This window comes from Vidua macroura, chromosome 6 (assembly GCF_024509145.1).
Source record: "Vidua macroura isolate BioBank_ID:100142 chromosome 6, ASM2450914v1, whole genome shotgun sequence".
NCBI lineage: Eukaryota > Metazoa > Chordata > Aves > Passeriformes > Viduidae > Vidua > Vidua macroura.
In genome coordinates, this window is record NC_071576.1 from 38,436,128 (window position 1) to 38,461,191 (window position 25,064).

General features: G+C 45.3%; 1 protein-coding gene across 2 annotated transcripts; it reads left to right on the forward strand.

The window, feature by feature from the left end:
• Nucleotides 1–617: 617 nt before the first annotated feature.
• CRY2 (cryptochrome circadian regulator 2) lies at nucleotides 618–23,328 on the forward strand. 2 transcript variants are annotated; one of them, XM_053980210.1, is made up of 12 exons: nucleotides 618–821; nucleotides 3,549–3,657; nucleotides 7,145–7,287; nucleotides 14,220–14,404; nucleotides 15,714–15,802; nucleotides 16,853–16,993; nucleotides 17,480–17,791; nucleotides 18,854–19,005; nucleotides 19,133–19,335; nucleotides 19,803–19,889; nucleotides 20,394–20,535; nucleotides 21,027–23,328. In XM_053980210.1, the coding sequence occupies exons 1-11, from the start codon at nucleotides 631–633 to the stop codon at nucleotides 20,531–20,533; spliced, it is 1,752 nt and encodes a 583-aa protein (XP_053836185.1). In that variant the 5' UTR covers nucleotides 618–630; the 3' UTR covers nucleotides 20,534–20,535; nucleotides 21,027–23,328. The 2 variants fall into 2 exon arrangements, with proteins under 2 accessions (XP_053836185.1, XP_053836186.1); XM_053980211.1 differs by having other exon boundaries at nucleotides 20,397–20,535.
• Nucleotides 23,329–25,064: the final 1,736 nt, after the last annotated feature.

Consider the following 25,064-nt stretch of genomic DNA (forward strand, 5'->3'; position numbering starts at 1 on the left):
ATGCAATAGAATATGTCTATGCTGCGATTTCTGATTCCTGAGGTCAGCAGCAACAAACATCCTGTGGTGAGCTGTGACGTTGCACCAGCTTTCTAAATCCCTGGCCCTTTTAAATGTCAAGTTACTCTGGTAGTGATCCTGGGCAGTCCATGCCATTGCTTCATACCCTGCTCCATCGATCCTACATGATGTACCATGTCCCGTGAGTGATGTCTGACCACACCTACCGAAGAACACTCCATTTCTGCCCAGAATATGTTCCTGCTGAATTGGGGGGGGGGGGGGGGCGTGGAAGGGGCTCCTGCTCCAGGGTTCGTGGTCACAGGTACCTTTTCGATGCCATTTAGGGTCTTTGAACATTTTTTTTTTTTTTTAATTGGAATGGGGATTTTCAACGTTGACCTGTAAGACCAACCCTGCTGACTAAATTCGGGGGTCGCTCTCTGGGGGTGGCAGCGACATTTCCCATTTCCGGGGCGGTTTCGGGCGACAGCTGCGGCCTCGGCCGCTGGAGGGCAGCACAGCGCCCCCGGCGCGCCGCCCGCCCCGCCCCGCCGATTGGCTGCCACCGCGCGCGCCAATCACGCGGCGGGGCGGGGCGGGGCGGGCACCGCGGCTCGGGCGGCGGCGATGGCGGCGGCGGCCGCGCTGGGCCCGGCGCCGGCCCTGTGCCGCTCTGTGCACTGGTTCCGCCGCGGGCTGCGGCTCCACGACAACCCGGCGCTGCAGGAAGCGCTGCGGGACGCCACGTCCCTCCGCTGCATCTATATCCTGGATCCCTGGTTCGCCGCCTCCTCCGCCGTGGGCATCAACCGCTGGCGGTGAGTGGCACCGGGCCTGCGGGCCGCGGGTGGGACCGTGCGGGACGAGGAGGCTCCCGCGGCACCGGAGCGCTCTGGACGCGGTGTGGGCCGTGTCAGTCGGGCCGCACACGCTTCCGTGTCGGGCTCACTTACTGCTCCCCCCGGCCCTCCCGCCGGAGAGCGGCTGTGCCTTGTCCGCTTGGCCTCGCCGCGGTTTTCTCAGCGGTGCTGCCTGACTGTGTGGGAGGATGCCTTCAGCTTTATGTAATGTCATTAGACTGTACAGTGGGGCGAGTGTATGAGAGCAGCAACCGATGGATACTTAGCTTTGGGAAACCCTTTTCCCTGAATTTAGAGACGAGGGAAAAGAATCTTCAGCTTCGTGGCTGCACCACGCCTCCCCTCTGCCCTTGGGCTGCCGGGCGCGCCTAGGCATGTGCGCACGCAGCTCCGTTCCTCCCATCGCTCAGATCTTTTAGGGAAATACACATCGGCTGCTGCTAAGAAACTAGAGATGAAGCTGAACGGGCTTTTCCTCATTTCTGCAAATGGAAAAATGTATAGCATGGGTCATGTCTGTGCAAAGATCAAGACCTCACGTACCTGTAGCCAACATTACATAATGCTGTTGTGTCAGGTCTCAGCAGCCTAAACATTTGGAAGCCCAATCCAGATAGGGATTCTCCCGGGTAAGACTCCCCTGCGCATAAGTGAAGCAGATCTCCCACTACCCCCTCAGAGGAAGTCGACAGACAACCACCTGGGTAAAGATGCTTTGAGAGCTCTTGGAAATGTCACGTGGCTGTGCACTAGGGTAACTGTAGTTGTAATTGATTGCTTCTGCTGTGCACCTTGGCTTCACTTCAAGGAATGGGATTGTATGGGTCATATCTATTTGTTTCTAGAATCCCAAAGCAGAGGATGGCTTAAGAATTGTAAATGTGCAGAAGTTACCTCAGTGTAGTCATTCAAAGGGCAGAAAATTGTGAATTCTGTTATAGGAATCCAAATTGATCTTTCCGTCGACCAGACTTTCTGCAGGCAGCAGCAGACAGAAATGCCTTTCACGTGCTGCTGTTGTTGGTGACTGTCCTCATTTGCAAGAACCAAAGTGGTGCCACAACAGATTAATTCCTGATCTGTTTAATCCTTGTTTGTTTCCACCAACATTGCGAAGGGAGGGAAACAGTTAGGAGTCCTCTTTATGTTGTAATCCTGGAATAGATGAGCAAGCAAAGTTTTTAAAAATCATATTTTCTGGAGGTGTGGAACTACTGCAGATGTCAGAAATGAGCACTACTGGCTGTTAGGCAAAAAGCATATTAGCAAGTTACGTTGGCCAAAGTTCCATTCATTCCCATCGTGAGCCTTGGTTTTGTTTTGCTAATTTTTAAAATCCAAATACTTGTATTCAGAGTTCTGTTCTTCAAAGGCAAATGCTTATGTTTTACCTAGTTCTCACAAATGTATTGAGTAGTTGATGCTCATACTTAATAAATGGAAAGTGGGCTGGGGCTCAGGGAGTGGTTTGTTTAGGTTACCTGGACCTGGTTCTGGGTGTTCTCCCTTGTGATAGAGTGCCCTTCTTTGAACCCTGTACCTTTTTCTCCCTCCAGAAGTGCAGAGCAAACTTGTTCTATCTGGAAGCTCACAGTTCAGGTTATGGGCAGTGGAGCTGAGGAGAGAGAAGTTGCCACTTTGCAGTGCAGTTGCAGTAGCTTGGCTTTCCTTAGCTGTGGGTGGCCTTTAGGGAGTTGAGGCAGTGTGATCTGGCAGATCACACTGCAGAGTGGGCATGGAGGATGGAGGGAAAGGTAAGGGTTGGCAGGCTCACCTACAAAGGGTTGTGTGTTTGCCAGCAGTGCCAGGTGCTGAGGGGACACTGATGTTTTAGAGCTGGTGTCTTTTGCAGAGTTAAATAAAACAAAGTGAAGTTACTATGTAGATGGGGTGATGTGTGACTGGGAAAGCAAATATTATACATTTGGTGTTTTATAGCTTAGTGGGGGATTAGTAAGACATACCGTTAAATGCAGAAAGCACTTACATGGCTTTTTAGAGTTTTGGGGTGAGAGGAAATAGGTGAATGTCTTGGTATGATCTCATCTCTGTGCCTTCATGGTGCAAGGTGAATTGCAGTTCTCTTTGCAATTATTCAATGTACAGATGATTCTTGCCTCAGGAGATCTTGGTGCTCAGTCTTGTAATACTGATGAGCTAGGAGAGTACATTTCTCTGCTGTGACATGGTGTATTTATAGCTAGAACTGTAAAATCTGCACAGTTCTTGCAGTATTTCATTGCTTTCCTTGGAGTAATGCATCAAAATTTTTCTGCTTCACATGCAAAATCCCTTTTTGTCCCAAAACCTGTGAAAAAATGCACAGTAGGGAATTACATGATTTATGCTTTCTCCATGTAATGTGGAGAGAAGAATTGACAAGGGTGTTATCCCACCTCTGAGGGAGAACGTGGGAAGTGGGTTGCAGTAAGAAGAACATCCTGGGAGGCTCTTGGATCTGGACAAGCACAAGTTACATGTGAGTGAATGGAAGCTGTCTGGTGCTGCAATCTCGTAAAAGTTGTTAGATCAGAAATAAATATGAATTCTTGTTTTCTGGTTCTTGTCCAAACTTCCAATTTCCTTTGGTGATACAGGTTTGCTGGAGTTCCATGCAAATTCTCATTTGCCTTTTAGCTGTAACCCATCTGACTGACACTAACTGCTGTTGTTCCTTCTCTGCAGATTTCTTCTCCAGTCCCTGGAAGATCTGGACAACAGTTTAAGGAAACTGAACTCTCGCTTGTTTGTCGTGCGAGGGCAGCCAACAGATGTCTTCCCAAGACTCTTTAAAGTAAGAGAAAAATTTTTTTGGAGCATAATGAAGAAAAATTGGTGACCTGGTGCTAAACTTGCTTTCACTCCCTAATGATTGGTGATTCCCTCGGCATCTCTTTAACTATAACTACTTCTTCACTATAACAAACTTTCCTCCTTAACTACAACTAACTAACTACTATCTATAAGGACCACCTTGGGAGCCAGATCTGCACCTGAACTCAGACTTGCAAAGAAATGTAGTTGTAGGGTGTAACCTACTATCAGGGTGCTGAAGCTTCTCTTTTTGGATGGTGGTCTTGAACTTTGTTCCTCTAAGTCACCTCTCACAGGGCTGCACTGTGACACACAGACCTTTCTTTGTTGAGAATTTCTTCCCTAGTGGCTATTTGCTTATTGCAGTTTTTACTTTAGAAGACTGCTTTACAGACAACAGAAGGAAGTACACTGATCTGTATGTGAATTGCAAGTGGGATTTTGTGTTAAAATTTCAAAATTCAGGAGCTTTTATGTTAGCTGACCTTCATTTTCTTTTTCTGTTCAAGACTGCAGTTTAAACATCTCAGCAGCAGGATATAGCTTGGGTGCAAGCTTCCTGCTGATGTACTGTTTAGGATGTGGAATATGCAGTTACCTTGGTGATCAATAATGGATTAGTGGGGTACATTTTTAAAGTGGTATGTCAGTGCTGCCAATGTCAGGGCTAACAAGAGCATCTCCTTGAATATCAGGGCTTCTCATACAGTGTCATTCTTCTCCATCCTGCTCTAAGATGTCCCAATGTCTTTGAAGATTTTTGACAATGTATTTGATAGTGTTACAAAACGAAATGAAAAAAAAGTGGCGCTTAATAGTCATATGAGTTGGGGGTGTTATGTGGGCTGTGCCTTACGTATGGTTGACAGAACTAGTGTCCCCCAAATCCTATAGACCAGCTGCCACAGAAGGAGAGGTGAACTTGAATATGTACCCTCCTTCTGTAAATGGTTCTGATGTGTATTTTCTGGAGGAGGGCAGTTAGTACTGGGGAGGAACTGGACTGTGCAGATGAGAAGGGGTACGGATACTTATTTTGATTTTTGCATCTTAACACGACACAAACTATGTGCTGCTTTTAGCCTTTTCAGAGTCTGGATTATTTTTATCTTTTGATCTACAAGTAAGTTCCAGCTAATAATAGTTCATGCCCTCTTCAGTTTAGGGTATTCACAGGATAATTAAAAATATATCAGAGAAAAATGCTGATTTGGTTAAAGGACAAAAACTAGTTGGCAGAGTCTGAAGTTGGAAGAGATTGATTGTGTAATCAGCCAGAACTGCTTTTTGCTACAGTCTGTTTTGTCTGGGCAGGTGAGCTGATGAATATCTCAGATGTGCTGTAACAGAGCTGAAAAAAGTAGAGGGAAGTTGATGCTGTGACATGGTAAATGTATGGCTTTGGTAGAGATTGAGGCCTCTCCAGAGCTGCTGCACTGAACACAGAATTAGCAGCAGCTTGTACCTTGCTGTCAGGTTTTTGTGAAGAGGAGAGTTATGTCACATTTACTACTGCAATACTTAGGCCTAATGTAATTTCTGCTCTCTCTGCCAGTAGCTGAGCTATGTTGTCATTAACAGGCACTGTTGTGCATGGATACCATGACAAGTGTACTTGTTAGCAATGTGTTAACCTTTGCAGAAGTTTTTTGTCTCACTTCTTCTGAATAAACATTTGTAGTTTTACCTCCTCTATAAAAGTGCACTGTTCACTGAAGTGTTGTCACAATCCCTTTGGTGCTTTTTCCCCTACAGTTTTTCTTTGCTCTAGGTTAGATACTAAGAGGCAGGTCATCAGTCATGGCCTTTCTTTTGTATATCTGTAGCAATTTACTGTCATACAGGTAACAGATTTTCTGGTTGGTTGTGCTCTGCTTTCTGTGTACTACTGCATCACATAGAGCAGTGGCCTTCTCAAAACTGTAGGAAATAGCTGAATTTAAAGTGTTGGCTGCTTACCTAAAATCCCTGTAAGCCTAACGGGTTTTTATTCCATTCCATTCTTTCAAGGTAGTAATGTGTATTCCTTTGAGACCAAATCCATCTTCTCCAAGCCTTCCAGTTGCTTCTGGCTTTCTTATAGAAGAAAGAAAAGTTTAAAATGTAGCTGTTAAATAGGAGCAGGGCAGGGCCTGGAATGTCTGTCTGATCCCTGCTCTGAGTTATGGATGCTGTCATGTTCTTACTTTAAAAAATGGGTGGAGGATATCTTTAAGATATACATTCATTGGTACATAACTCTGTCCTTCCTAAAATTAAGTTTAGGGCTGAGTCTGCAAGTTCAGACATGTAGGTGGATTGTACAGTTGTTTTCTGCTTCAAAATCCCCTTCCCCATCTTTGGCATTATTTTTAATGATCTTCAGGGAACTAACCACATTTGTTCTTTGTGCTTTGCTTCTGTTTTGCAGGTAGAAAAGTCTTCTGTATATACAGGGGTGATTTAGACTGTCTCACTTGGAGAATATGGTTCTTAGTTGTGCAAGGGTGTTTTTTAAATGTCTGTAGATTTTTGGTTGTGTTTGCTAAACAAATCTGTGGGCTGCTGCTCTGCTTGATGGATGTCTTGGGAGGGTCACTGTGGAAACCATTAAACCTCTTCTCATAGGAATCATTTTCTTAGGAAAACTAGGCCACAGACATTGAGAACAATCTGTGCTCTAGAAAAGCCTGGAAGAGGCTGAGTGCTCTTTCATAAGACCTATGCCATGTAATTTGTAAGGGATCTATTAAAGGTATGAAGATGAGAATAAGTGCATGGCTTGACTAGGGGGGTTGGAACTAAGTGATCTTTAAGGTTCCTTCCAGCTCCAACCATTCTATAATTCTACAATTCTAAAATAACTCCAAAAAGGCAGGACTTTAAATCTGAATTGCAGTATCATACTCTGCTGTGTACACCAGAAAGGTTCACTCAGTTGCTGTCCTATGTCCTGCAATTTCCTGTTTATTTCTGTTTGGGATGGACATTGGTTTCCTATTGTGTGATGTCTTTAAAGAGATACCAGGAAAAATTTAGACTGTATTGGTTTTACTTAATGCTGCCACATAAAAACACGAAGGGTTGAGCAGAACTTCTGTTGAAAGAGTTTTCTGAAATGCTTTTTTTGCAAATGCTGGAAGAGAATGGTAAGGTTACCTCAGGACAGCATGTGCAACAAAACGTGTTATTGATAGGCTCAGGAACTGAGCTGAAATCTAAGAACAGTAATAGACAAGAACTGAACCACCTCTGATGTGTTTTAAACCTGACATCTACAAATTTGCATAGCAGATCTGATGTTTGCTAGAGCTGATGAAATTGTTGCTTCTTTGCTTATCTCAAATTCAGATTGCTGTTCCTCACAGGAACATTCTCAAAGCTTCCAGAACTTTAAACTGCTCAGGAATTCTGAAATCTTCATCTGTAATTGTGCTGGTTAGAAATAGTCTTCTGTTTGACAGCTGGGTGTATTGTTTTTCTTGCAGGAATGGGGAGTCACTCGTCTCACCTTTGAATATGACTCGGAGCCGTTTGGAAAGGAGAGGGATGCAGCTATCATCAAACTGGCCAAGGAGGCTGGTGTGGAGGTGGTGATAGAGAACTCCCACACCCTCTATGACCTGGACAGGTAGGGGAGAGAAAGGGCAGAGGTGCTGTCAGGGCTAGGCTGGGATTGTTGTGTCTTCAGACTTCAGTCTCTTCCATTACACTGATCACTGTCATCCTGAGCAAGCCTATAAGGATTACTTGGCACACTCCACTTTTGATTAGAACACGTCCAAGTGCTGACAGTGACGTGAATGTACAGAAAGGTGTTGCCTCAAGCTTATTAAACTCTGTACTTGAGTGTAATTTAATTTGCTCAGCTGTGTCCTATTGATTGCTCTCCTTGAGCATGTCCTCAATGTATGGACTGCCTTTTTTTGTTGTTTTTTTTTTTTTTTTTTGCTTCATTGTAGTAAAGGTAGTTGAGCTGTTGTCTCAAACAGGTTATGAAAGCAGAGCTTTTAATTGATGGATGTGTCAGGACAGCTGGAAGAAGTAAAACAAGGTAGATTGGAACAAACTTTCCTTTTTCTAAAACCTGAATGCTTTGTCTTTGAGTGTTTGCTGTGTTTGTTGTTTTGATGTTGAGTTTTTATATATTTACTTATATGTATAATCCCTCTATATACATGTGATTTTAAATTATGGTGACAGTCTTTCAGCTAAGATTCTCAGGTATGCTCGACTTCAAAATCAGTATAGTGTTTTAGTACTATTCTTACAGGTTGCTTGCTTTTTTTTATTTTTCCCCTTTTTTTTTCCCTTTTCTTTCTGATGTGAGTAATGTGCCAGTAACGCTTGTGCTAGTAATGCTGAATGTGGATTTTCTCCTATAAATCTTTAACATCTGTAATTTCCTGTGTGAGGGAGCTTTGCAGTTAGCACATGTGTGGAAATGCTTGTCTCTGGAGCGAGGAGGATACTTGAACCTGTCTCCTGAACAGGTGCTGCTTTCTAATTCTGCATTAGAAGACCATGTTTATTACATCCTCACCCTCCAATGTCAATAGCCATCACATTCTTCTTCATGTCACCTATGTATTTTCCAAAGCGGAGAGTTTCAGGTGGAATCTGTTCTAAATCTCTTGGTTTATTACCTTTCTTTATATTTCCAGGTATTTCTAGAGGTGGAGAGCAGTGGTGAAAATGACGAGTGCGTGAAATGTAGAAGCAACATGGATTTTTAGAGTGCTATAATGTGTCCTGTCTTTTCCTAACAGTAGCATTATTTCTGGTTTTTTTCTGAGTGCTGCTAAACATTAAACTGATGTCTCAGGGCTTCCTTCCAGAATGGTCATAGCTATTTGAGAGGCTGCTACTGTATAAATAACTTTAAGATTGCATATGGAGAAACAACATGACCAGCACTGCAATTTCATCTGATATTTTTGGCAGCTGGTTATGTGGTATATAGGGAAATTTTTTAATTGCCTTTTATCTTCAGCTATCCCAGATAGCTTACTACGTCAGTAAACTTTATCATCATACTCTTTTTTGTCCCTTCACAGATATTTTGTAAAAAATATTGAGCAGCAAAAGCTGTAGCTCAGCTCTGTATAGGATTTCTCTTCCTGTTGGAAAAATAGATTTCTTCTCTAATTCTGTAAATCAAAGAATTTTGTCTGCATGGACCTTTCCCTTTACTGCAAATTATTGTGGTTTCTTTAAATTTTTTCAGTGAGGGATCTAGTCAGATGGCTTCTCAAAATTCACATAGGATATATCAACTAAATCTCCCTTGCCCCAGGCTCAGATGTCTCTAATAGATTTTCAGGCACAACTTCCTTTTACCAAGGCCAAATTAACCTTCCAATATATTGCATATATCCATGCATTCACTGTTTCCATTAGTGTTTTCTATCCATCAGCCTAATGTTCATATCAGTCTATTCATTTGTCCCTCTGATGCCCCTGAAATGCTTTTAAAATCTGGACTGGTATTTACTTTCCTTTTTTCCCCATAGTATTTGGACAGTTTTATATTACATGCAGCAAGCAGCTATTAGCTTGTGTATTTCATGACGTCCTTTACAATTTCTGGGTGAATATTTGGTGGCCCTGGCAAGCTTTTCAAGCATAGCATTGTTTTGTGGCACTTCTTCCTGGTCTCCCAATCTGTCACAGCATCTGATAACATTTTCTTTAAAAAAACCAAGTCATAACCTCCCTAGATACCTCCATAGTGAATATGCCTGCAAAAATATATGCTGGGATTTTCTTGTGGTCTTACAGTCTCCTTTCTTTAATGAGTTGATCACCTCTTGGGCCTATAAATATCTTGGAGTGTCTGTAAACAGGATGGTTTTGGTTGGGTTTTTTTATTACTTACACTTTTTTAAAAGGTTTCTCAATCTTTCATTTTGATTAGGAGATGCAAGAAGGCTGTGGTTTTTAATTTAACCTACAAAAATTTGGTGGGTTTCTGTCTTTGTCTTCATTTTTACAAAAGATTCTGCCTCTGTCTTAGCTGATGCTATTCTTTAATTGTTTTGACTCTTGTGATTTTTCTGAAATAGTTTTTCACATCTGTATGATATTGTTGCTTCTGGAAGGGTGCTAAATTGATGCATGCTAAAGTCACAGTTAGAGCAGGCAAGTGATAACTAACATTTTCAGCTATACCTTAGCACTGTCTAAGACTAAATCATGAATTAACACTTCTTGTGAGTTCTTGATTTCTTGTTTCATGGAGCAGTCATTTATGGCAACTAGAAAACTGGGTTTTGGCAGGTGATGGGGTGTGATAGATACCCAGTCTGTGTGGATGTACTTGAAGTCTCCAGTTAGTCTGACATTTCTTGGTTCTTTGCATCTCTGAGATTTCTCAGCAGGTGGTAATAAGTTTTTGATACTGTATTTCTCCTGGAAGTCTCAGACTATCTCTCCCTTCAGCTTCTAATTCTTGGTATGTGTTGTCCCTTGCTCACCCTAATGTTTTTCCTGCATACTTAGCAGGTGGTAATAATACCTGGTGGTGGCATCCTTCTTCTCATCTTTCTTTAATCAGGTTTCTGACAAGATTGTCAGCCTGGTTTCAAACAATTTAGACTAATCTTTCACTCCTACATAAATGAATCCAACACTTCTCTTGTCCCCTGCAGTGTATTCCTGGTACCACCTTCACCAGCTTCTTTTAAACATTTGCCAAGAGCCTGTTCAGTTAACTTGTGAATTTGACCAGCTTTACCCAGTAGGAAGATTACAATGTGCCCCTTGTTGGCATTGCCACCATAGCTGTGTGATTATGAGAGCATCTTTCACCTCCTCTTTCCCAGAACAAGGAGAGGGGTGTAGAAAGTGAATATCAGTGCTGGTAAATACTCCTAAGAAAATCTGGGAATTCCCAGTCAAGATAAGCAATGTTCAGATTGTAGAAGTCACACAGAAAAGATAATCTCTTGGGTATCAGCTTAGCCTGCTCATAAGCCTTTACTTGACAGTTATTCTGTCTGACAACTTCTAGATGACAGGTTGTTTTGTCTCTTCCCTGGATCTGCCTGTTTTCTCCCCCTTAGGATCTAAATCCTTTGTAGCGTGTTTACTTCTGGTCAGCACTGTGGGTTCTGTAATCCCAGGCAGGCTGGGTTGTTCAGCGGGAGTGGTTTAGGTCAGAAAAGAACACTGTGATCTTGTGTGTTTGTAGCATGCATCAGAATCACCTTTTCCTCAAATACTCTAGCCTAAGGCTGAAATGACAGTAGAATATGTTCTCATAGAAGCACGTGCTAACTTAAAGGAACCAAGCATGGGGAAGCATGTATGCCTTGGTGCTTCTGCAGTTCAGTACACTATGTCAAAAAGGTGGGTTATTTCTAAGAAGGTTTACTCAAACTTCTGCCTGCCACATCTTGTTATCCTCTCCTGTCCTGCATGGTGCTCTGGTGTCAGGTGTTTTCCCCCACTGCCAATACCCAACCTGTCATCAAGTCACTTCTTCATCTCTCATTTTCTCAGTATGTGTTTCTGGGGAAGGTGAATTGCTTGTTCTTTGTTCAGCATCTGTTGGATGGACAGATCAGTTGGTTATCTCTCCATCTCCTCTCCAAATCTGTAGAAATGCCCTTTGTTCTATGTAGACAGAGCCCTCCATGAGCTCTCTGGAGTGGGAATTTGGATCAGAGCAATTGCATAAGCTGGCAAGGCTAACAAAACAGACCATGTGAATTGGTGCTGGGGTGCTTTGGGCGGCCTGAGTGCTGGCAGCCAGCTCTTCCTCCCGCAAGGAAGCGGGGGAGCACATTCAGTCCCTTGCTAGAACCCAGCCTTGTCATTTGCAAGTGAGCTGAGGTGTCAGGTGTTTGAGGCCAGCAGCTTTCCTAAGCCCATTAGCCCATTTCCTAAGCTCCACTGCTATGGAGATGATTCAGAAGCTGACACCTGTGAGGGCGTGAGTTTGAGTCTGCAGACACTCTGCTGTCACAGGTGACTGACTGTAGGATACCTTATAACCATAGCAATGTTGGAATTGTTTGGTCAGGTTTGGGTTGCCTACTCTCCTGAGGTGAAGTGTGACTGATGGTCAAATAGACCTTCATAACTTCTGGCATCAAGGTACTACTGTCAGATAGTGCTGGGCAGCATATTGCTAGTTTGGTAGCACAGCCAGTTTTGGGTATGCTCACTAAGGTTAGGTTCTGTGCAATGAATACAGTGATTCTCTGTTCCACTTCAAGAAAACTAGAACAACTGCTGCATATGGCAAATTGGGCTGGGGGAGATGGGTAAGTGGGGGTATTAAATCCTGGGGAGGGACCTCCTTTTTTTTGTCATTGAAAGTCTTCTGAAAGTGTATGGCCTGGATTAGGTCAGTATGAGGAAGGAAAGGACTCCTGCTTGGGGAGTTTCCTGTACAATTTTTTGTACAGAAGGCTGCATACAATACCCAGTAAGTGTAGTAGAATATCCCATATTGTGCAATATCCAATATTCAATACTTCTTTTCCTGGCAGTATTGTGAAAGGTCCAGATTTAGTGCATAATGCCAGTGTCAGGTGCTGTGAAATGTGCAACTTGTCCTAGTCCTATCTTAAAATATTTGTGTCCCAGATCCAATAACTCTTTAGGAATTCAGGAGTGGCACTAGGTAACTTCACTCATATTCACATCCTTGAGGATATCAAGTACAGACACTAGCATCCATCTGCTAGTCACAGTGATTTGCTTCATGTAGCTAGCTGTCCACAGAAGCTTTAGCCTTGGATCGTGTACAATAGTGTGGATCTCAGACTGAACGGCAGCTTTAGCAGGACTGAGAAAAGAGGCAGTGTGGAAGAAGCTTCCCTGCCTCCATCACAAGCACCTCGGGACAAACACGGTGCAGCTTTGTCACATTTTCTCTTCTGAGCTCTGAATTTCTATGGAAACAAGTGAGCCTCTCTAGAGTGCTGTAGCTGGAAATGCCTCACTTCTCATCCAATGGAAACACTGATTTTCTGGGGATCTTTGGCTGGTCTTGTTTAGGGACTCACAAAGCAGCCACAGAGAAGAGTGTGGTGAGTAGTATTCATGAGAGCTGTCATTTCTTTCCATCTCTGGGGTGGAACATGGAGACAGATAGCAAAAAAGTGCATGCAGGAAAGCAGAGGAGATGTGCTCAGGTGTGGTGATGCGGGACAGAACGTGTTGGCTGTAAGGCAAATGCAAATATGTCTGCCTCTGTGGCTATGTCTATGTCAGAGTGCTCTGCCCACACCGTGGCCACGTCTGTTTTAGCCTGGCACTAAAAATGTACAGTACTTTGCAGTCTGTGCACATCCCGATGGCCTTCCCTCCCTCCTTGCCCTGTTCGTTGATGTCGTTATCTCCCAGTGTTTACAACTTAAAAGCAGAAAACCGGGAGGAAACTGCAGGAGGTTTCATTTTCAATCTGTTCAGCCGTGCTGCCCGTAGGAAAGGCTCCGCTTCCCTCGGCCGGGGTGTGTGGGAGGGCTTGGGGCCGCTGCCGGTGCGGCGGGGAAGCCGGGTCACCGCGGAGCACACGTGCGGGAGCGCCCGGCGCCGGCGTGTCGCTCCGCCCCGCCACACGTGCGGCCCCGGGGGAAGGGGCGGCACATGGCGCCCGCCGGAACACTCGGCTTTAAGACCGGCCCCTTGCATAAGCTGTTGATTGTAATGGGTGGGGAAGGCTGCTGTGCTGCAGCTCCTGTGTGAGCTCTGGGGTTGCCTGTCTCAGCTTTATGTAATGCTGGCGATCCCTGTGCTGTCGGCTTTGTTGTTAACTCCTTCCACTCCTACAGGAGAAGGGTTAAAATGACATTTTTCAGCCTGGAGAAGTTTACCTTGGCATGGGGGCTTCTCAAAGCTCTCTGTCACAGGAAAAACAAGACTGTGTGGCCCCAGCAGGCTGTGGATGCTCGGTGAAGTAGAGGAATGGGGAACCTTGACTGTCTTTTTCTACAGTGTGATCTGACACGGGCCAATACCATGAGACAGGGCTGCTCGTGACCTTATGGCATGGAGGAGGATAGTGATCTCTCTAATCACAGGGAGAGAGGAATGATGCAAACTGGGATTTGTCTCAACCAAGACAGGTGGAGGAGGGGTCACTAACAGGCTGAGTCTTCTCTGTCAGACATGAAGGAAGTACGGTCAATCAGATTAGGATATCACAAGATGTCAGGGGAACCAGATGCAGGTCTAGGATTTGCCACCTTAGGGAGACAGAAAGGCAGTAATCACATATTTCATACAGGGGTCTGGTGAGGAGCTCCAGGAGAGAGATGTGATGCTCAGCTTGATTCAGCTGGAGCTGTTTTGAGGGTTTTTTTTTTTTCCCTATGGAGATGAGGAAGTATATGATGTTTTGTCTTCTGATGTATTTTAGAATTTTGTTTGGTTGATTTTAATATCCCTTTGAGGGATGCATCAAATGAAATGTAACTCTATAAGGATTTCTGAATCCAGAGTGAAAGGCTATCCTGAGCAGAGATAGCAGGGTCCAGTTTGGATGTCATTTCCTTGTGTTGTCTGTGGTAGTGAGGCTGTGTTGTTTCACCTTGTTTATTTTATCTCCAGAATAATTGAGCTGAATGGCCACAAGCCACCCCTCACCTACAAGCGCTTCCAGGCCATCATTAGCCGTATGGAGCTCCCAAAGAAGCCAGTGAGCACTGTAATAAGTCAGCAGATGGAAACATGTAAAGTGGACATCCAGGAAAACCATGACGATGTCTATGGGGTCCCATCCCTGGAAGAGCTGGGTATGTGTCAAGAGTGAAGGCAAGGACTACTACCAGCTGAAATAGGATCTAGTGGAACTGTTTCCCGTGGCTGGCACATGTTCTCACCTGACATGGGCTGCCTCTAGCCATAGCACAGTCTAGTTTTTTCAGCAAGTGCCAGACCTTGTGATAACACACTGGCGTCCCTTGCACTGCTGTGGATGCCCAGCATCCCCTTTAGCACTGCTCTGAAGTGCTCTACATCTGTCATTGTGTTCTCTGCTATACTGAGCATGTAACCTCTGTACTAGGATCTCATGTCCTCACCAGCTGCTTTCCTCCTACTGCAGTCTCAGGCATGTTGTGTAACAGACCTGAAGAGGTAAACTAACTGTGTACCAGGCTTAGATAATTTCATTCCGTCATTGCCAAGTGGCACCAATTTGGGAACTTAGCAAGACAAAAGATATTACAAAAATTTCTTTCACTCATCCTGCTGTGCCTTACAGTCCTGTAAGACTTGAAGAAGGAGAATGAATAGCTGAGGCATGAGGAATGCAAGACCTACATCAGGGAAGTGAATCTAAATGCAAGGGAAGAAAGGACTAATGCAGAGTACTTACTGTCTGTGTCTGTGACTGGAGGCTCCATACCAGCTTTATAGGAAGTATCTCCTGATACCTTAAGGCACAGTTTCAACAGTCATGTAAAAGCATGGGGCTTCACAACAGGAGTATCCTAAGGGCTGCAGTCCTGCATGGATCTACTTTCTTTATTATCTGGCCAAATGTGAGATTATCTGTATCCTTACATTGCTCTGCTTGCTGCCAGGGGAGGCTCCTTTTTCTGCCCAGGGCACTGCATTATTGCTTCCCCCTTTGCAGTGGTTCTTTTGCACTAATCCAGTGCCTTCCCCAGCACCAGCCTCAGCAGAATAGGAGCCACACCAGGAGTAGCTGGGCTATCTAGTGAGCTGCTGATGTCAATGGCAAGGTGTTTTGTAAGGCAGAGCTGTGAAGCAGATGTTTCATTGCCAGCTGCTCTGGCCTTTGGAGCAGAGCCCTGTGGGTAGTGCTGACACACCAGAGAGAGCGCTGGCTGTGAGCAATGGGGAAAATCACCATAAGGCTTCCTGTAGCATTGCAGGGAGAGGCCCTTGAAGTGCAGTGTCATGAGCAGGTTCTCCCTATATCCTACGTGATTTGCCTGCTGTACAAGGATTAGAGCAGCAAGTAAGCCACGTTAGGCAGCTGTAATATGTACTGTCTTGCTGTTGTTAGTGCATAATCCTGTATCTATGCCCTTTGTCTAGGCATAGCTTCAAATCTTACAAATTTCTTTCTCTCAGGCTTTCCTACAGATGGTCTTGCCCCTGCAGTTTGGCAGGGAGGGGAGACAGAAGCTTTGGCACGGCTGGATAAACACTTGGAAAGAAAGGTAACCCCTTATTTAAATAGTGTCTGCAAACTATGCCTCCAAATGAAAAATGTAGTGTTGCCTATTAGCCCATTCCCTGCTCTTCCTAGCAGTGGTCATAGCATTCACCTTTGGAAAGGAGTGTATACTATTGTTGGTGTACTCCTGTGATCTTAGGATTTGTGTAGAGCAGGGAGCTCATGGGCTTCCTCGGGTCCAAAAATTTAGAGCAGTATGTTATTTATGCTTCTCTTTGAAGCACATTGGACTCTTTTCCTTGTTTCTACTTCTCAGTTTCCTTTAGAGGAGTGCAAACTTGGAAATTCTTCTGTTAAGTTGTTCAGTCCCTGCTGCACACCATCTCTTTTTATCTTTACCTTAGGTATTAGTGCAAGTACATGCGTATAAAAGAATGCCTTCCCCTTGTGCATCAGCTTCTTAATAGAGTGTCTCACTGGCTGGCATTCCTTGAGCCCCTTGTTGCAATATTTAGATTTTTTTTCAATGGGGCTGGTGTTCTTGATTATTGTGCACAAGGCAAACAATTTCAAAGTGACCCAGCTGCCAAAGCATGATTCAGTTTTAACCATTTTGTACTTCTTTAATCCATCAAGCTGGGTGGGTTGATGTCAGTTGTGGAAATCAAAGCATAAATACTTGTGCTGAAGAGGGAATAAATTATCAACATAATGCTCCACAAAAGGGTCTGAATTTCCCCGGTTTACTTGTTCAGTGTGTGAAATGAGATAGACATACCTGGACATAAACAGTTGTGTTAGCTTGTATCCCTAGGAACCCTCCAGGTTGTTAGCTCCTGTATGCAAAGCAAATTAATCCTCTTGGGCAAAATAACTGACTGGCTTAAACCCTGGAGCAAAGGTTTTGCATTTCTTGAATGGGGCATGGGATTGGGATTGCTTGCTGGACATCTCTGCCAGCAGTGGTTGGAAGTAAATGGAAGAGACTGTGCTGTCAGATGTGAGTGGCCTCACCACCTGCACAGAGGCTTGCCTTTAGCAGTGTCCCACAAATACAAGGGGTTTTTGGCTCATTTCTCCTGACTCTGTCTAGGCATGGGTTGCAAATTATGAAAGACCAAGGATGAATGCCAATTCATTGCTGGCCAGCCCTACAGGACTCAGTCCCTACCTGCGTTTTGGCTGCTTGTCCTGCCGCTTGTTTTACTATCGTCTCTGGGAGCTGTATAAGAAGGTAAGGCAAAATGTTCACCTGGAGGGCAGGTGGGGTTTGAGCATATATAGCATGATGCTGGTTGCCAGACAGTGTGCCAGAATTGGTGCAAAAGATAAGTTGCCTCCCTAGCGTTTAATTGTTGGACTGAGCTCATTGCTACTAAAGAGGAGGCTTTTGGGTAAGAAAGTAATTCTACTGTATGTACTCACACAGGCTGTGAATCTAGTGGTACCTTATTCTTCAGTTTGGACTGAGCCATGTAGAGCCATTTACTGTTAGTTTTACATTGTTCCAGTCACTTCTCATTGTACTGAGTGACCTCTGTCAGTGCTCTGACTTTACCATCTGGGCTTTCTGATAAGGGGTGAGCTCCAGCATTGAGCTCCTTTATGGCAGTGGTCAGTAGCTGACTTGGGAAATGTATGTAAGTGCTTGGGTGCCTCACAGCTCAGCTTCATGAAGCCAGTCCTTCTGTGCTTGTGAGCACCCGTGTCCCCTCCACAGGTGAAGCGGAACAGCACACCCCCCCTCTCTCTGTACGGACAGCTTCTGTGGCGAGAGTTCTTCTACACAGCAGCCACCAACAACCCAAAGTTTGATCGCATGGAGGGGAATCCCATCTGCATACAAATCCCCTGGGACAGGAACCCTGAAGCCTTGGCAAAGTGGGCAGAGGGCAAGACAGGCTTCCCTTGGATTGATGCAATCATGACCCAACTGAGACAAGAAGGGTGGATCCACCATCTGGCCAGACATGCAGTGGCCTGCTTCCTGACCAGGGGTGACCTCTGGATCAGCTGGGAGTCAGGAGTCAGGGTGAGTCCTGGCATTTTCAGATATTTGCAGGAGGCCATAAGGAAAACATAGTCTCTCTGGCATTTGCTGCAAGGATGGGCACACAGGTATGGCTTTTGCTTCATGTGTAAAAGGTGCATGGAAGAGAGGATTTGCTAGCAGGCTTTTGGCCAGCCAACAGCCTGACTTCTTTCTGCCTTCTGCCTCAAGGCTCCGACTGTCACAAGCCTCAAGTAACCATAACTAAATGTGTTTGGGACCCACTGGTAAATACAGACTAGGGTTTTGGGGGCCTTTTAGGTTTTTTGGGGGGGCGGGGGGTTGTAAAAATTCTCTCAGTCCATCTGTTTTCTTTGCAAGTTTAATGTCACTTCTTAACCTGACCTTTTTCCTCATTATAAAATCCATCACCGTGCCGGTCAGGGAGCGCTCCATGACTGTGAAATCTGAGTCTAGAGTCTCTCAAGGAAAGAGGTAAAAGACCCTCCTCTTGGGCCATCTGAAAGGACAGACAGCTTGAACCTACCCAGTGTACATACTGCCCTACACAAAGAGTGGAGGCAGGGGCATCTAGTCACAAAGCTGACAAAGAGTATAATTCAAAGTGCTGCTAAAGTGCAGCATCTGCGCATGGATGTGAGTGAGTTACTGCTGAAACCTTTCTGCCTCTCAGTGGTAGTGTGCTCTGTGACCTTCAGACGGGTTCTTTCTTCTTGCTTTGGTGCACGTTTTTGTGTGCAGCATCATCTCCTTCCCAAGGTTGGTGCTTTACACTCATTATGCCTGCCAGGCTAGGATCAATACCCAGAGCTTGCTGCAGCACTAGGTAGTGATTTAGTCTGTAGCTGCATGAGAGATAAGCCAGCACTTTATCAGCTGTGAGCTGACCATGCCTCTCTAAGTGAAAGTGTCAGGAAGTGAGATGCATTGACCAGCCAACTGACTTCAGCCAGCAGATCAGTTCTGTGCTACTGCTCTGTTCTCATAGCTCAGTGCCTGCCATTTGAAATAGCATCTTGGGTCCTACTGCCACAAAGTCCTCCCCAGGGAAGGTCTCAGTGCCTTTTCCTCCACTTGCTGCAGGTGTTTGATGAACTGTTGCTGGATGCAGATTTCAGCGTGAATGCGGGCAGCTGGATGTGGCTCTCGTGCAGCGCATTCTTCCAGCAGTTCTTCCACTGTTACTGTCCTGTGGGCTTCGGACGTCGCACAGACCCCAGTGGTGACTACGTGAAGTAAGTGATGTTAACTGGAGCTGATCTTTGTTTCTGCATCTGTAAGCTGAAGTCAATCAGTGGCTCACAGGTGCACAACACTCTCTGTGTGCTTTGTGTGTTATGCTGCTTTTTACTTGTGTTGCAGGAGGTATCTGCCCAAATTAAAGGGTTTCCCTTCACGATATATCTACGAACCATGGAATGCCCCAGAGTCTGTGCAGAAGGCAGCCAAGTGCATCATTGGGGTGGACTACCCCAAACCCATGGTGAACCACGCAGAGACCAGCCGACTGAACATCGAGCGCATGAAGCAGATCTACCAGCAGCTGTCACGCTATAGGGGCCTCTGTAAGTACCAGCAATTGCAAAAGTTTGTGTCTTTAATAGGAGATAAAATGCTGGGAGGAAAGGTCATGATTTAAAATATGTATTACTTGTCTCTCTGGCCTGTCCTTGCAAGAGGAAGCAGTGCCTGCCAAATCTGCTCAATTGGTTTCCAGGGAGAGCTCCATTATGTTCTCAGACAGTTAAGAGTGGAGTGTTTAGGTCTGAGAGCTGCTGATAACATGGCATCATCTATACACCAATGGTCCATTCTTCACTTTGTAAGAAAACTTAGCAGTGTATTCTAAATAAATGCACAACTGGATCATGGTGTGTGTCTGTAGTCATCACTAGGTCAGTGCAGCTCTGAACTCTTCCTGCTTTGGGATATGGATGTGCTGGTTGGTGATCACTAAGGTATTTCTGTGAAAAGCTTCTCCTAGCCCAGGTGTGTTTTGTTTCTTAACTAAGATCCTCTTGCCGTTCTCTAGGTTTACTGGCATCCGTCCCTTGTGTGGAAGATCTCAGTGGCCCGGTCACAGACTCGGCTTCAGGGCAGGGCTGCAGCACCAGTACAGGTGAGTTGGATCTATTTGTGTGCTTTTGATTTTCATGTGACATTAAAGGTTATAGGCAGGAGAAGATCCTTTTCTAATAAGAAGAGGCTGTGTTTAAGAGGCTAGGAAAACATTTACATTCCTTTACACCTTCTTCAGAAGTCCCCAGTGAGCCTTCATGTCTAAAACGGCTGAAGAATAAGAGTTCATTAATGTGAATCTTTTGTTGCCTGTATGGGATCATATGCAACCACTTAAAGGAAAAGTGCAGATCGCTATAGGGTTAATCAGGTATAATTAAACTGTCCTCTGTCAAAGGAGAATACTTTTGTGTTTGTTCGGGATGACTTAATTCTGCTTTTAACAAAGAGTTTTTGGTAAAAGTTTTCAGAGAGGCGTGACCAAATGCCTTTGTGCTTGTGCAGTCTTCTTTCTCCCAGCTCTGTGGCAGGTTAGGCCTGGGTGTACTTGTGAGGCCATCTAAACACAGGAGAACCATTGCAGTGACTCTTCTTCCTTCTACAGCAGTGAGGCTGTCTCAAGCAGACCAGGCTTCTCCAAAACGCAAACATGAGGGAGCAGAAGAGCCATGCTCTGAAGAACTGTATAAACGAGCCAAAGTGACAGGTCTCCCCACTTCAGAGATCTCTGGGAAGAGTTTGTGATTGTGAGTACTTCCTAGTGTGATCTGGCTTAAACTACCTGGTTCTGGAAGCTAACAAGGCTCAATCTTTGCTTCCACCATTTTAATGAACAAAATGGACTTCCTTGTGGAGGGACATGTAAGGCTCCTAAGTGTAATTCCAATAGCCCAGAAATATGGCAGTGGTCTGCCTGCCGGTTGTTTGGATTTTGTGTAACACGCTGTTAGCTCTGTTGTCCGGTGGAGAGCGGTGCCCTGCTGCTGGAGCTGTCATGGAGCACAGTTGTTGGTGCATTTGCTCTTGTGAGGCTGCTTCTCCTTCCAGAGAGTGGGCTCACAGCCAGGTTTTCCCATCTGGTGAGGGTATGGGCTAGAGCAGGAGAGCAAGCAGGTCCAGTCATCTGCCTGCAATGCTCCAGATCCCAGGAGCCAAGGAGCTGGTCACGTGTTCTGCCAACTTTTCAGAATGACAAGGGAGGTCAAGGCCAAATTCTCTCTTTTACTTTCTCCTACAGCCAGAGACAAGTACCTTGCAAGTGAAGAGAGAGAGTGCTGAAGAGGTGACCAGAAGAGTAGGAACTGCTGTCACAGAGGGACTGGAACTTGGGATCTGCAACAGAAAATCCAGGGTCTCATATAACTCTGTAATTCCAGTGGCTGCCACAGAAGGGCACTGCATTACTTGTGCTTGGGAATATTTGGCTTTCTGGTCTCCAGAGAGCTAAATACATCTCTTCTCAGCCATGCCCAAAATCTGCCCACATTAAAGTGGGCAAGAACACTCTGTCAACTTGCTCACTCCCAGGTGTATCTTTCTTTTCTAACAATGGCTCAGTGCGCACGAGTTGATGCATTGATGTAGGAATCGGCATCTGCACATCTCAGAAATAGTGAGCATCCTTTCTCAGCAATAGTACTTGGTAGTGATGTATGCTGATTAATTCAAATTAGAGTAGGATATAAGAAGGAAGCTGCTACAATGTCAAAAATAGAGTACCCATCCTACGAGAGAACAGGGAAAACTCAGTATTTCTTGCATTAGGCTAGGCTGAGGAAGAAGGAAATGCTTCGGGTAAATCAAGGTAATGCTTATGTGGTATGGAAACAAAATAAAGGTCAACTGTAGCACAAGAACAGATACACTTGAAAGGCACTTAAAACTTTCCCTGCAAAAGAACCTTGCCACTGCAAGGTGAGTCGTAGTGCTATTACCTGGATTGGGTGGTTTCAGAGCTGTTTGACATCTGGGGAAGAGGAACTCTGTACAACTCCCTGGAAGGAGGTTGTAGCCAGGAGGGGGTTGGTCTCTTCTCCCAGGCAAGCAGTGACAGGACAGGAAGACACAGTCTTAAGCTGCACTGGGGGGAGTTAAGGCTGAACATTAAGAAAAAATTCTTCACAGAAAGAATGGTTGGGCATTGGAACGAGCTGCCCAGGGACGTGGTGGAGTCACCATCCCAGAGGTGTTTAAGAAAAGACTGGATGTGGCACTTAGTGCCATGGTCTAGTTGACATATTGATATTAGGTCATATAGGTTGGACTCAATGATCTCAATGGTCTTTTTCAATCTAGTTGATTCTGTCACTCTGAGAAAGAGGAATTCTTCAGAGAATAAGATCATGCCTTGATATGAGCAAAGCAGTGTCTCAGAACAGATGTGATCCAAGTAATAAGGAAGCTACACCTAGGCCCAGCACTCTGCAGCATTTCCTTCTCTGAATGAGAGCTCTCAAATGGAGCCTGTGTCTGGTGTGTAGCCTGTGCAGTGCCTCATACTGATAGAGGATGTATTACACATCAGCTCCTTGAAGTGAGTCTTCCTCGAGTTCGGAGTCCAGTGTCCATTCTGTTCGCTTTTCTGTATTGGCATCTGTGTGTTGAATTTCCACACAGTAAACTCCTGTACCTGCCACTGCTCCTCCTTGCCACTCGCATTCACGCTGGTGCTTTGTAGCCTAGCGAGGTGATTGTGTAGCTTTCCTGGCTCTTAACCATACACTCCTTGCTGGGTCCTGTTACTTGTCAGGTCAGCACAGTGCTGGCAGAGCGCCTCTGCCTGCCACCAGAGAGTGCAAGGGAGGGTGGTACTGCAGGAGATTCTCTCTTGAGGCTGTTTCCAAGAGGAATCAGATTGAGTAGCTCGTCCCGTGCAATGGGCTGCTGTTGGCACTGTTTTCATTTGCTGTCCAAAACCTTTCATCCCTGCCTGACACAGATAGTGTGGGGCTGTATGTGAGCTTATGCAACTAACTGCTTGGGGAGTATAGGAGTTGTCTCCCACTGGGATAATCAGATTCAGTTTTGGAGCCTGTGTTTGAACCCAGAGCAACAGGGTTGCGAATAGAAACTGAGTCAAATGTACCTGAGAAACCTGAAGTGGTTGAATTGAGTCTGTGAATAAATTTAATGAATAGCTGAATAACCTTTCTTTCCCATTCCCTGGGGCTTTGATCTTATGTTCTTGTTCTGCAGAGAATCCACTGGGCAGACTGAACAAGTAAACAAAGAGTTGCTTTTCTTAACCTTACTTTCTTCTAAACTATGATTCGTAGTCTGCCTGGTGGATAGCCCAGTTATCAACAGGTCTTGTCCCCTTCAGTCTGACCCAGCTGTTACTCCCAGTGTTTTGGGGGTAGAAAGGTATAAAGAAAAAGAGATACTCCCCTACCTCCATCTGCTGCTGCAGAGAGAAGAAAGGGGAAAGACGTGCACTTTGTACACATAGGTTACAGAAATTGTGACTTCTGTCATTTGGAGAGTTTCATGCTTAGGCAATGGTCTGTAAATAAAACTTTTTATAAATGTCTTTAACCCTCTTTTTGCTGTCATCCAAATTATTTCACTTGGTAAACGGAATTTTTGGGGCTGGATCTGTGGGGGTAAAGAGTCAAAGGGAGGGGAGGCCACATCTCCTCAGTGATCTAGAAGGCTTTGTGGAGGCAAAGGAGATCACATTTGCAAGATTTCTGTCAGTACCTGGGATATGGATGGTAGTATTTGGAAGAGCTGCAGCTCAGGTAGTGGCACTGGGAATGACACACGCATCAGGCCAGTCAAAGAAAGGTAAGGGAAAAGCTTCTTTCAAGAAACCATGTAAGTAGGCTGGGATTCATCCACTCTGGCATCTGTTCCCAACTGAAATAATAAAGGTGGGTAAAACTGTGTGACAAGTAGGGAATGACTGTTCATTGTTTTCATTGATACTTGGAATTGGGCGTGCTTGGTTAAAGTACAAGATAGCAGATTGAACAAGTCTAAGCTTTGCTTAGCTTTGTGACAAGTTCTTCCTCAGTTGTGGGTGCTAACAGTTTGAGTTCAAAAAGATTTGGCCAGTTTGTGGGAAAAGAAAAAGCCATCAAGTAACCATTAGTAAATATACCATCTTTGTTTCAGAAGTAGTAGAGGACTGCTGGAGGCTGTTGTAAAGAAAGTAGCATTAAATGGATTCCAGTTTGGTGGTTTCTGTTTCCTGTTTTCTGTGTCTCAGGGCAAGCTGGCAATGCCTGACCTGACAGGCACCCCCAACATGGGCTAGTGTGGGCTCTTTGCTTGGGCAGAGGGAGCAGTTGCCTTTTGATGCTCTGAGAGCAGTGGCTTTGGGATGCTCCCCAGGGTGGCATGAAGGCTCCTTTCAACTGAGCGTGGATACTGGAGTAGAGAAGTCCTACAGAGCTGTGAACAATTGTTCAACTCGGGTCTCCTGTCAGTGATAGACCCTTGGCTAATGAAAATAGAAAACACACCTGGATATGAAGAAATGGAGCTGGAAATGTGGCCATTGAGGCAGAGGGGGAAAGAGCAGTAAGAAGGATGGCTGATGAAAAGAGAGTAGTCTGGTATCACAGCTGCATCTGGGTGGAGATCAGGTGGTTCAGCTGGGGAAGAGAAGCAGGAAAACTTACTGCTCCTCAGGTTTCCTTTAAGGTTGAGTTGGTCTGAACTGAACCTGATGGTTCAGTTTGAACCATTTGAAGGAGAAAAATCAGCAGATGCCTTGTGAGCAGAAATGCTGGCTAGGATGGAAGTGCTGTCTCCTAATTTTCAGCAGGTGTGCCTGCACTCTCCCAGGGGCCCTGGGGTCTACTGTGCATCTAAGGAACAGACCTGACTGACAGTAGTGCAGGTAGGAAGTCAATTTGGGTCTCCTGCCAGGCCAGCCTGAGCCAGGGCTGGTGACCTGACTAAAGGTCATGTCCCTAAGGGGTGAGCTTTTGGTGCTTGGCATTCAAGCAGAAGGTGAGCTGCAGTGGTGGTGATCTGGCTGTGGGACAAGGCAGCATCCTCACCTTATGCCCCAGGTCAGAGGCCAAATAACAGCCATGCTGCAGAGAAATCACATTTTGGTAGATGAGGTTTATGCTTTGAGATGGAGCCACATCAAAGCTCCCCCAAAGCTCCTGGAATGAATGCTGGTGAGTCTCTTGGGTCCTGCATGTAATACAGTTCAGTCTGTGCATCCAAACAGCAAAGGGGACACTTAGATCACCCTCAGGAGGCTGCCCCAGGGTTACCTGCACATGGTGACCCCAGGGGTGTGTGCTTGTCTCCACTC